Source organism: Helianthus annuus, chromosome 4, assembly GCF_002127325.2.
Source record: "Helianthus annuus cultivar XRQ/B chromosome 4, HanXRQr2.0-SUNRISE, whole genome shotgun sequence".
Taxonomy (NCBI): domain Eukaryota; kingdom Viridiplantae; phylum Streptophyta; class Magnoliopsida; order Asterales; family Asteraceae; genus Helianthus; species Helianthus annuus.
Window position 1 is genome coordinate 6263305 of NC_035436.2, and position 13558 is coordinate 6276862.

Consider the following 13558-nt stretch of genomic DNA (forward strand, 5'->3'; position numbering starts at 1 on the left):
CGGAACACATGTTCAGAGGAATGTCGACTTCTCAACGCCTTCGGGTACCTCCGTATGAACACTCTCTACATCTGCTTCATCATTATCCACCCATTCGTCATCATTCGTATCTTGTATGGGATCTCCGAATTCCCAATGATCAGAGCTTTCTTCATTAAATAATTCGTTTATTTGCCTGTAAGACATGGCTACTCTTCTTCTCCTTTCTTTTCTTCTTTTTATTGACCGGGAAACGAATCCTCCAAATGGGCTACTGGCGAAATTCACCAAATCGGATACATTCGCCTCCGAACCAGGGAAAACCCTCACATAGGGTTGAAGCTCATGAACACTCGCCCGAAGGCATGGCGATGTGGTGAGGTAAAACACGTTCAGTTCAAGGATCGAACTAGCGATCGCAGCCTACTCGCCTAGTCTCCCATCATCACCCGGTGCCGCCGAAATTAATGTGGGATGCAGGAATCGAACTAGGGTCTCTTGAAAACCCAGGTCGCCGTTTTGGAATACACGTTGGGTCTCTCGATTTGATCTTCAAACATAAAAGGTGAAGAAATAAACATTGAAAAAGGCCCAAGACTTGACTTTCACGTACAGTTTGCAAGTGGTTGTTGCACTAACAACATTATACGAAATTGTTGCGAATATTTTACCCGTTTTTAATCATATATATGTAGGTGCCTCTGCCTCAGTACTCAACTAAAATAACTTTTGGCCATTTTAGTATTAGAATCAAGTTCGTGCTGATTTGCTTTCATGCAGCATGATATTACACTATGTTGGGTTATTTTTGCCCATGAGAAAGCCCAACCCATCTCATACTACATGGGTTTTATTACTATTATTATTTTAGAGTAATAAAAGAAAAAAAAAGTTATATGTGGTCTTTGGATTGTGACGTAAGGTTGTGTGGGCCAAGTCTAAACAAAACATTAAATTTGTAACGTGGGCTTGCAATTGACAAAAGCATCACACGTTTTGTTTTTGGTGAACATTCTGGACGCAAGAAAAAGAAAATAAATAGGGTTTGATTCCATTGTGGTTTTTGGCGCCTGACTTGAAGACACACAAACGAACAAAGAAGAAAAATCAAGAGTTTTATTCTTGGGTCTTTTGTGAAGATAAGAGACGTACCAGAGATCGTTAATTCCTTGTTTGGTGATACCTCTTACTGGCTTATTCATTTTGTTTGTATTCCATATACTTGAAGTTAGTTTGTACCAAGTATATGATGATTTTGTATGCCTCTAGTTTTATCTAGGGAAGACTTTGTATTGCGATTATTGGTGATAGTGGATTTTAAGTGGCTCTAGTAGTCCCGTGGTTTTTACTCTCCTTTTTTGAGAGGTTTTCCACGCTAAAATTCGGTGTCTCCTTATAATTATTTTTATAGCCTATTTGTTTGCATCCTCACAGGTTCATTCGAGTTGGGAAAATTTTTTGTCAAACGAAGTTTGCTTCCGCGTCTTTAGTTTACCGTTTGTGACCGGGTTGCGCGTTTTTCCCATCAGAGTGGTATCAGAGCCATTGGCTCTTGTTATTGGGTTGAAACTTGTTTGAACGATGGAAGCTAATACAAGTAGGATTGTGAATTTGAATGGTTCTAATTATCATGTTTGGAGAGGCAAGATGGAAGATCTCCTTTATGTGAAAGATTATTATATGCCTGTGTTTAATACCGATAAACCTGAAGGTAAAACAGATGAAGAATGGAATATCTTGCACAGAAAAGTTTGTGGCTATATTCGTCAATGGGTTGATGACAATGTTTTGAACCATATTAGCGGGGAGACTCGTGCTCGTACTTTGTGGAATAAGTTTGAGGAGTTTTATGCTCGAAAGACCGGGAACAATAAATTGTTCTTGATTAAATAGTTGATTAACTTGAAGTACAATGATGGAACTCCTGTTACTGATCACTTGAATGTTTTCAGGGTATTATTAATCAGCTTGCAGGAATGGGTATCAAGTTTGAAGACGAGATACAAGGCTTATGGCTTCTTGGTGCTTTACCGAATTCTTGGGAGACTTTTAGGACATCATTGTCTAACTCTGTAGCAAATGGTATTATTACTATGGAAATGGCTAAAGGCGGTATTTAAATGAGGAGATGAGAAGAAAATCACAGGGTTCCTCTTCACATTCAGATGTGTTAGTCACAGAAAGCAGGGGGAGAAGTCAAAGTAGAGGTCCGAGTATCAAAGGGAAGCATCGTAGTAAGTCCAGAGGTAAGTTTGCTGATTATGAGTGACATCATTGTGGTAAGAAAGGACATACAATTAAATGCAGACAACTGAAAAGGTAAGTTTGCTGATTATGAGTGTCATTATTGGTGATAGTGGATTTTAAGCGGCTCTAGTAGTCCCGTGGTTTTTACTCTCCTCTTTTGAGAGGTTTTCCACGCTAAAATCCGGTGTCTCCTTATTATTATTTTTATAGCCTATTTGTTTGCATCCTCACAGGTTCATTCGAGTTGGGAAAATTTTTGGTCAAACGAAGTTTGCTTCCGCGTCTTTAGTTCACCGTTTGTGACCGGGTTGCGCGTTTTTCCCATCACACTAATAGTCTAATCTATACTATATAATAAAAGAAACCATTTTGTGGACACTTGTCATAATATTAGGTTATGTCCACTACAACAAAAATGGCTTTTTAGGACCTTTTCTGTGGGACGCTTGTTAAAGAGGGTCCTAAAAAACTATTTAATAGAACTAATGAACTTTTGGGGTCCTTTTATAATATACTCTACTAAACCGGTGTCCTAAAAAACTATTTAATAGGATGGATGATTTTTTTGGGTCCTATTATCATATAATTTAATAGGACACTTAAAACGTATATCCTAATAAAGTACTTTATAAGACATTTAATTGTTAGTGTCCCACTATGTGGTATTGTATTAGGACACTTGATCATCTGGGGTCCTATTATAACATAACTTAGTAGGACACGTTGTAGTTAAGTCATAAATGTTCAGTGTTATAGGACCCTTTCTAGTCGAAGTCATATTAGAACTTAACTTAATAGGACACTTGAGACTTGGGTCTTATAACTTTAAACTTTATAGGACGCTTAATCATTATGGTGTTATTATAATACACCGTAATAGGACACTTGATATTTGAGTCATAAAACATTAGTTTTGTATGACGCTTATTCGCTAGAGTTTTATTATAATATAACTTAAAAAGACACTTGACACTTGGGTTTTATAAATTTAACATTTATAGGACGCTTAATCATTGTGGTGTTATTATAATACACTGTAATAGGACACCTGATATTTGAGTCATAAAACATCAGTTTTATAGGACGCTTATTCGCTAGAGTTCTATTATAATATAACTTAATAGGACACTTGACACTAGGGTCTTATAACTTTAACCTTTATAGGACACTTAATCATTATGGTGTTATTATAATACACCGTATTAGGATCGTTGATACCCCTAATCAAACAGGTTGAAAGTCATCTAAAGTGTTATTAACATATAAAACCTCCTAAATGGTTTCAACTAACTATTACCGAAATAATACAATATTATTTTTATAATCATTTTGATATGTTAAGTTTCAAAGTTAATGGACAAAAGTGACGGGTCAACTCAACCTGGAGACTTATTTCAACCTGTACAAAAGGATTAGGTTGACCCGAACATGTTACCTGACCTGGCCCGACCACGTTGCCACCTCTATTTTATCTCTTCTAGTGTTAAATCTTATCTTATGCAAATTACTTGCTTGTTTCAGATGAAGTTGATCCGGAATGGGTTTCATCACAAACCACAATTGGTCATGTGAATGGAAATATTGACCTAGCTCATAGTGTGCTTGAGGTATTTTTTTTATTTTATTATTCTTAATCTGCACACATTATTTAACATGATGCTGAGATCAAGCAATTAATATTTTATGTTAGTATTTCATTATACCTAATCAACAATCTGAATTTCTGAATAGAACTGATTTAGAGTGCATTGGTGCATCCATCGCATGGCCCTATCCATTCATCTCGGTATGTATTTGTTAAACTTGTGATACAAATAATTTTAATATCATGGAACTTAATGCTTATATATGGATGGTTTATTTGTAGGTAGTCCATGAGGATTGAGGACGCATGATGACTCAAGATTTTATGCTTCTTATTTCTTTAATTGCTTTTAATTTCTTTGTTAAATGTTAAAACTTTATGTTAGATAATGTTATAACTTATTTATGGTTAGTGTTTTTGTTATGAACATGCTTATTTGAAATATAATGAAGTTTTATTTCTTTCATTAGTTGATGTTATACAATAACTATTAGGATGTTATTTGTTGATGGTATGTTTATAAAATTGGTTTTATAATCTTATTTGGGATATTAGGACCATTTTCTTGATATTAAAGTAGCTTTAACGTTACATCATAAGGGTCCTCTAAATTAATTTTTAAGGACGCTTGTATGTGTATCAAAAGATTAAAAGTAGGTAATCACATATTAGAACATTGTAAAAGTGTTCTAATATGTTCCTTTTAGGACGCTATTTAAGTTGTCTATAGACATATTATGCGACCATAAAATTGGTTTCATAATCTTATTTGGTATATTAGGACCCTTTTCTTGGTACTATATTAGCTATAATGTCACATCATAAGGGTCCTATCAATTAATTTCTAAGAACGTTTGTAAGTGTATCAAAAGATTAAAAGAATGTAAGCACATGTTAGAACATCGTAAAAGTGTCCTAACATGTTTTTATTAGGACACTATTTTGGTTGTTCAAAGACATTACGCGACCATAAAATTGGTTTCATAATCTTATTTGAGATGTTAGGACGCTTTTTTAGTTCCGAGACTTATTACGACCCCTTTACATGAAACGCTTTTACCGTTGGTCCTATTAAATGAAATGTCCAATAAAATAGCATTTTAGGACGCTTTTGCGCGTACTAAAAACCCAGTTTCTTGTAGTGGTCTCATGGATAATTATCATTTTAATTTAATTTCATATCTTCTAATTAATTATAGATAACCCTCCTACTAAATATTATTTAGTGTACTATCTTATGGATAATTATTATTTAGTTTAATTTCTTCTAATTAATTATAGATAACTCTCCTACTAAATATTATTTTGTTTAATCTCCTCTACTTAACTATAGATAATTATTATTTAGTTTAAATTTAATGTATACTTCTCATTTATAATATTATTTATTTGAATTAATTATTACTTTTATATTCTTCTATTTACTTCAAATTCAAAGTTAGTTATTTAATTTGATATTAATTATATATTTGAACTTTTTGTTAAGTTTGGTATCAAATAGATTTTACGAAACTCAAAATAAAATTAACTAATATTATTTATCATTTATACATTTACAGAGTTTCAAATAAATGGTTAAATTTATTGAGACTTCGTTAACAAATTTTGCTACAACAGAATAATCTATTTATATCAATCTAAATCTATATATATACTTCTATACTATATAATAAAATATTAATGTGTGACATCTTTTGTTCATTGTAGGCTTTTATTTTATGATTTTCTCGCCTCACTTCCAAACGTATCATATATTAATTAAATAAATAAATGAGCTAATATTAAATTTTATCCTACTTTAAATTCGAATACCATTCTTCTATTTTCCTAATAAAATATTATTCTAAAATTTAAATTGTTAATTTAAGATATTTTTAAATAAAACAAATTATTTATCACAAAAATCAAACTTTGTATTAATATATTAAATATTTTTATTTTCATTACTAAAAAAATTATTCTATCCATTTTATTACAGAATTTATAATTCAATTTGTCGGAATTGGTACCAACATTTTATCACTCAAATGGCTACTGATTTGCTTCTTGAATAACATATCTTTTTTTTTCAAGAAACATCTTCACAATCACCATATCCATCGCGTATCGAGTATTATCCATTAGCATATTGAAAGATATTACTTTTTATTATTTGGTATATAAAATTAGATTTATTAAACCCGTGTAATACACGTGCTTTTTTAAAGATATACTTTTTTATTATTTATTATACAAAATTACATCTATTCGACCTGTGTAATACATGTGGTTTTTTAAGATATAACTTTTTATTGTTCGATATATAAAATTAGATTTATTCAGTTCGTACGATGCAGGGGTTTTTTAAGGATATATATGTTTTTATTATTTAGTATAGAAAATTACATTTATTCAACCCGTTTAATACACATGTTTAAAGATGAAACTTTTTATTATTTGGTATATAAAATTACATTTATTCAACATGTGTAATACACGTGGTTTTATTGATATAACTTTTTTATTTGGTATATAAAATTACATTTATTCAACCCGTGCAATTAAGGAGGTTTTTAAAGATATATTGTTTTATTATTTAGTATATAAAATTCATTTATTCAACCCGTGTAATACACGGGGTTATAACCTAGTACTGATAAAACCAAACTTTTTGCAGTTGATATGTGGTTATCACCTGGTACTGATAAAACCAAACTTTTTGCAGTTGATTATGTAGTCTGATTACCGACCATGACTATTTTAAATTAGGAGCTGTTTGACAACTTCTGAATGGTTAAGTGCTGAACCAGTAAGAGGTCTGAACCATTAAGTACTGAACCAGGAAGAGGTCTAAACCATTAAGAGCCGATATAATGCTTAACGGTTCAGAATGTCTAACCAATTCAGATAAGAAGTCTACCATTCGGACTTAGTATAATGCTTAACCATTCAGAGGCAAATGTCTAAACCATTCAGACATCTGCTCACGAAACAAACAATCTGAACCAGTAAGAGGTTTGAACCATTAAGATTTGTCACGATAGTGTCGTATCGTAATAATACATTTGTAATTCAATTCAAAAATCAAAGATTTCTTTTCCAGATTCGACTCCTATGCTTAGAAAGGTGCTGTTTGGAATTGCTATCTCGATACTATTGCTTTACGCGCTGCCTCTGCATCTGCTGATTTTTCTGCGTATGTAATTGAACATTTTCTTTATTAAATATGTTTATTTAAATAAATTTGTTTGCCAGGTTTTTTTGAAAGGTGCAATTTCACATATATTTTTATGAAAGTTTAAAATTTTGCTTGTATTATTCTAAATTTCATAATATCGTATTCATCCTATCAATTATCGAAACACTAAAAATGTACTTATCAATTTCATAGTAAATAAAAATTAGTTGCTTATAACTTGTTTCAATGAATAAACGAAGAGAACATTGTGTGCTGAGATGATTTACAGTAATAACGTATTGACGTTGTTCTCCTATTTGTTTATTTAGTGAAGAAGAGTGTTATAAATAATGACTGTTTTATTTTGTTGTTACTATGTAATAGGTAAGCACGTTATTTTTAGTGTTTTGTAAGGCTATATACCTAAATATAATATCATGTATTTTAGAAGCATAAATATATTTTTTTGAATTTTGAGAAAAATGCAATTTGAGCCCCTAAATTAAATTTTTGGTTTTTTGAGCCCCTGACTTTATAAATTCATAACAGTATGAGTCCTTCTGTCAAGCTGTCGTTTGTTTGACTGTTTGAGCTAGGGGTAAGACCGTCTTTTTGCTTTATTTCCCTTCTAAAAACCCCAAAAATCACTATTAAGCCCTAATTTACTCCCGCCAAAACACATAGACGGTTGATTGTGCAAGAGAGAAACCCAAAGCGATGGTGTTCACATGGCGACTTCGTCCTCAAGGTGAATACTACAATCCTGAAGATATATATGGTAAGTTGATTGTGTCTTCTTCCTCAGGGGTATAGTTTGTTTTCGGTAAGTTGAATATTATCTGATGGTTTGATCATTTGTGTTAACAGGGGATGAACCCAGACTATTTTCTCTAAAGATTAACCATGGATGTGAGTTTACTGATTATCCAGGAAGGGAGTAAGTCAACGGTAAGGTTAGTTACATTAACTGGGTTGAGTTTGAAAAGTTAAGTGTTGATGTTCTTCGTGAAATGCTGAAAGATATAGGTTACTCTATAGATGATGTGTTCAATTATTTTGTTAAAGATCCTAATGTGTGTTTGGATTTTGGTCTTAGACACTTTACTGATGATGATGAGTTAGATTATGTGTATGACCAACTTAGAAAAGGATGCAAGTTAGTAGATTTGTATGTTGAAATAGGAGAATCTAGAATCAAGGATTCAACTTCAATGAGCTTGGCTTTACTAGATAATGTGGGTGAAGATAATGTGGTTGAGGGTGAGTCAGAAAGTAGCGAGGCAGTTTCCGAGGGTGAGTCAGAAAGTAGTGATAAAGAGAATAGTGATGAAGAAGATCCAGATTACACATTTGATTAGGAACCAGATAATCCAGTGTTTGATTATGAAGTAGATATGAGTCAGTTCAAGGCATGTGTTGACTTTGATCCTGATGAAGTCAATGAGACAATTAAGGATGCTAGAAATGAGAATACTGAAGAAGAACTTAGGCAGGAAGATATAACTTGTGATCATGAGGATTTTAGTGATAAAGATGATAATTGTACACTGCCGGACAAGGTTGCCAAGAAGGTAAGGAAGAAGAAAAAAATTACAGGTAATGTTAGTGACTCATACCTCCCATTTTCAATTGGTCAATTAATACCAGATAAAAAACAATTGAATGACATGGTTAAGACATATGTTGTTAAGAGTAGAAGGCAGATTTATATATTAAAAAATGATAAGTTGAGGTTCAGAGTTATTTTTCTTGGGACTAATCCTACTTTGGGTTCTGGTGAGGGGCAGAATAGTAAATTTAGAGGGCTAGGGTTAAAACAAGATAAAAGACACTTGAAGCTCACTTGTCCTTGGGCGGTTCAGATCTCCAGGAGAACTGAAAAGGAATCTTGGTGTGTGAAAACCATTACCTCACAACATCATTGCCTCCAAACAAGAGAAGTGGGCCTGTACACCATGTCTCAGATAGCTAATGAGATCCAACCCATGATCGAGTCAAACCCTGACATGCCTTTGCAGCCATACAGGATATGCTTGTGAAGAACCATCAGGTGAATGTTTCAATCCAGAAAGTGTTTAGGGCTAAAAGAATTGCTACAACAAGGATCATTGGAGATTATAGAGAGCAGTATGGTATCCTAAGGTCTTATTATGAAGCACTGTTGAGGGCAAATCCAGGTAGCACAATTAAAATAGATTGTGAACCCTGTGCTAACCCTTGTCTTCCTACTAGGCAATTCAAGAGATGTTATGTTTGTTTTGCTTCTATTATGAGAGGGTTCAAGATGTGTGGTAGAGAAATATTGGGACTAGATGGATGTTTTATGAAAGGTCCATTTCCTGGACAGATTCTTACTGTAGTTGATGTTGATGGCAACAACGGTATATATCCTGTAGCATATGCTTTATTGGAGGCTGAAACTTTTAAATCTTGGGAATGGTTTTTGGAATTACTCAAAGATGATCTTGGCTTAGCAGACAGTACCAACTTCACTTTTATCTCAGATAGGCAAAAGGTATGGCATTTTATCATTTAAATGTTTATGCCATTTTATCATATCTAACTTACATTGTATGAGGCAGGGACTACTGCCTGCATTATCCAAAGTGTTCCCAGACTCTGAACACAGGTTCTGTTTAAGACATATCCACCAGAATCTGAAGAAGGATTGGCCTGGTGATGTGTACAAAAACTTGTTGTATGGAGTAGCATGCAAGACATCAATGCCATATTTTGAAAAGGCAATGGAAGAAATGAAGATTGCAAAGCCTGGTTTCCATGAAAAGCTATCAAATATCCCAGCAAGCAGTTGGTCAAAAGCACACTTTTCAGGTAGGGCCAAATGTGACATATTGTTGAATAATATATGTGAAGTGTTCAATAGGCAGTTGATAGGAGCCAGAGACAAACCTGTAATCACATGTTTAGAGTTCATAAGAGTGTATATGACCAAAAGAATTGTGAATGTAAAGAAGATTCAAGCTAAAGCTCATGGTCCATTAACTCCTTATACTCAAGAAGTGTTTAATAAGATCAAAGAAGAAGCCTTACAACTCAATGTTTTAATGGTGGATGGAGCTGCAGAAAGTGGGATTTAACTAGCATGCCATGTAAACATGCAGTGGCTGCTATCAATGATATGGCCAGGAATGATATTAGGATAGGGGTGCCAGAGGAATTGGTTGATGCAGTGTATTGGTTATCCACATGGAAGAAGGTTTATGAGAATGTGATTAATCCAATTCCCGGGCCTGAGAATTGGATACCCTCACAATATCCCACCAAACTTCTGCCTCCCAAACACCATAAGCAGGTTGGGAGGCCACAAAAGAAGAGAAAGAAATCAGTTGGTGAGGCTGAAGTTGAAGCTCATTTGATAGTGAGGGAAAAATGACCAGGAAGGGCAATACAACCAAGTGCAGCAAGTGTGGAAATTTGGGACACAACAGTAGGACATGCAAGGGGCAGGGTGGGGAGAATGTGGAGAATGTTGTACATGCACCAAGTGAGGATCAAGTTGCAGGTGGAGAAAACAAAACCAGGAAGAAGTGTAGCAAGTGTGGAAGCTTGGGTCACAACAGTAGGACATGCAAGGGCCAGGGAGGGGAGAATGTTCAAGAATCTCAAACTGTATCACAAGGTGCACCAAGTGAGAGTGGAGCTTAGTTAGGTTGATTTCAATGGTTTAAGACTTGTTTATGTATGGTTTAAGACTTGTTTATGTATGGTTTAAGACTTGTAAGGCAGTTCAACTGCAGTTTATGTTTGTAATTAGGGGTGTAAACGAGCCGGGCCGAGCCCGAGCTCGACCAGGCTCGAGCTCGGCTCGTTAGGTTTTTATGAAGCTCGAGCTCGAGCTCGGCTCGGTTCGAGCCTACTTCTTTCAGCTCGAGCTCGGCTCGCGAGTAAAACCCAAAGCTCGAGCTCGGCTCAACTCGGCTCGAACTATTTTGAGAACAACCTTAAATGAGCTAAAAGCTCAGCTCAATCTCACTTCAACATCGCTTAAACGAGCCAAAGATCGGCTCTAGCTCGGCTCATCAATGTTATCATCATTATTAGTATATTATATATATAAAAATTAAAATTATGTATGGGATCGTTTAGGCTCACGAGCCTAAACAAGCTTTGTATTTCAGGCTCGAGCTTGGGCTCGATAATAAAACGAGCTCTATTTTAGGCTCAAGCTCGGGCTCGGGCTCGTTAAGGCTCGGCTCGTTCGAGCTTTTAACCGAGCTGATCACGAGTAGCTCTCGAGCCTCTGGGCTTGTTTACACCCCTATTTGTAATGGTTTAAGACTTGTAATGCAGTTCAACTGCAGTTTATGTTTGTGCTGCAGTTTATGTTTGTGCTGCAGTTTATGCAGTTTATGTTCAACTGCAGTTTATGCAGTTAATGTATCATACACATTGAGTCTCAACCAACTAAATTTCATTAAACGTTTCAATACAAACACATGCAGTTAATATATCAATACAAACATTTAAAACCCTAACAATCTACTTCCAATGAGCATCATCATTTGACCATTCGAAGTCAGAAGAATGCTCCCCCAGGTACGAATCATGGTACCAATCATCCTCCGGTGGTTGAACTGCACATTCCCACCTATCCCTTTCCAACTCTTCTGAGTCGTAGTCCGCTGCTGGATCTGGAAGAGATGCTTCATACTCTGCTTTCAACACTTCTATCACAGCATCATAGTCATCAAACCACTCATCCTTTAGCACAGACGACGCTAAGTCCAACTCATTGTCAGCCACTTCCTCAACCAATTCGTTATTCTACACATCAACGACAACATTCATAGCATTAAAGTGATACTAACCAAAACTTGTTCAATGCTCATTCATACATTAACCAAAACAAGACACATAACCAACATTCATTACATTAAGAGACTCTTACATTAAACTAAAAATACACATAAACAACCACAATCATTAACCAACTAAACAATAAACACATCTTCAAAAACATCACTTCGTTAGCTTTCTTAATTGCCAAATCATCTTTCTTTTCCATGCTCCTTAACAATGCGGGTATTACCTTCTCACAAGCAGAGCATGAATTTGAAGGTGGAGATGAAGGTGTATCAGCCCACCTTATAAATCCACAATCTTTCTTCTGTAAAAACAAATCAATCAGGAAATAGCCATATAACTTCAATCTTTCTTCTATAATTTTAACTTACACAGCATAAGAAGCTTCGATTTGGGTTAGCTTCCGTCTTTGATACCTTGTACCACGTAGGTGCACCACAAGAACACAGGAATTGAGAAGCTTCCCCACCAGCTGATTTCTTGTTGGAGCTTGAAGCTGATTTTTGAGACATCTTCACAATATTTTAAGACTGGATCGATCGATTAGGGAATTGGGGTTAGGGTTCGTATCAGATCAGTGTTCTTATGAATCAGTTTGACGAATTTAGGGGATAAGGGATTATTTGTATAAGGCCATTAAGGGTATATTGGACATTTAACAATAGTCAAACAGTCAAACTGATGGAACCTTGACAGAAGGACTTAGAGTGTTATGAATTTATAAAGTTAGGGGCTCAAAAAACCAAAAATTTAATTTAGGGGCTCAAGTTGATGTTTGGGACATACCACAGGGACGCAAATTGCATTTTTCTCTTGAATTTTTGAAGGATCTACATGAAAGTTGAAACTGATTCTTATTTTAGTGTTTCATAAGGCACATTAATCATGACATTTTTTTATAAAAGGTGATGATGTTTCTATTGCAATTCATCTTTATGTTTCAGTAAATTAAGGGTTGCTTTAACTGGAGACGAATTGCACTCATTTGACCACAAACATATTGTACGAGTATGTGCATTTTCTGAGGTGATATAATACTTGTGTTTAAGTGGATTATATTATTACCGCTTACTGTGAATGCTAGTTTGTGTGATGTGGCATGTTATTTCATATGTATATGTATAAATAACTAGTGAGATTCTCGTGCTTCGCGGCGGGCATACGAACAGTATCGGCTTGGTTCGTTAAATATCTCACGGTATAGGCTCGTTTCTTATAGAAACCAAAAGAGATACGCTTAAAAGGACGACACGTGTTTTGCATCCATCAAAAACTATAGAAACAATATACTGATACCAGTATCGATTTTGTTCAGGCGAGGCATCGGTTTGGTCACTGGCAATCGCTATAGCATACGGTACTAAAAATACTCTATTGCGAATACAACTTTATTTTCAATTAGTTTTATATTGTCACATCGAGAAAACCATAAAAAACGAATACGACACTGATACCCATATAGTTCAAACAGTATTGGTTCGATTATTCACACTAAACAACAAAAAGAATCAACTACATTTACCCATTCGATTAAAATTTTTATCAAATCATAAATTAAAATAAGAATGTTGCATTAAAATAAGAATGTTGCAACGGTGTGTTCAAATTTTTATATTATGTTAACCAGATAACAAAAAAAGGTAAACAAAGTAACTGTATTTAAAAAACTCAATGAATATTGTATCACCATGTCGAGAAAACCGTAAAACCAAATACAACAGCGGTATCGATGTTCGCTTGAATAAAAAATTTATCGATTTATAGAT

The 13558-nt window shown here is 34.5% G+C and overlaps 1 protein-coding gene across 1 annotated transcript; it reads left to right on the plus strand.

The window, feature by feature from the left end:
- Nucleotides 1–9237: 9237 nt before the first annotated feature.
- On the plus strand, nucleotides 9238–10066 carry LOC110932822. The gene is made up of 2 exons (XM_022176078.1): nucleotides 9238–9483; nucleotides 9551–10066. Exons 1-2 carry the CDS (start codon nucleotides 9238–9240, stop codon nucleotides 10064–10066), a joined length of 762 nt encoding a protein of 253 aa, XP_022031770.1.
- Nucleotides 10067–13558: the final 3492 nt, after the last annotated feature.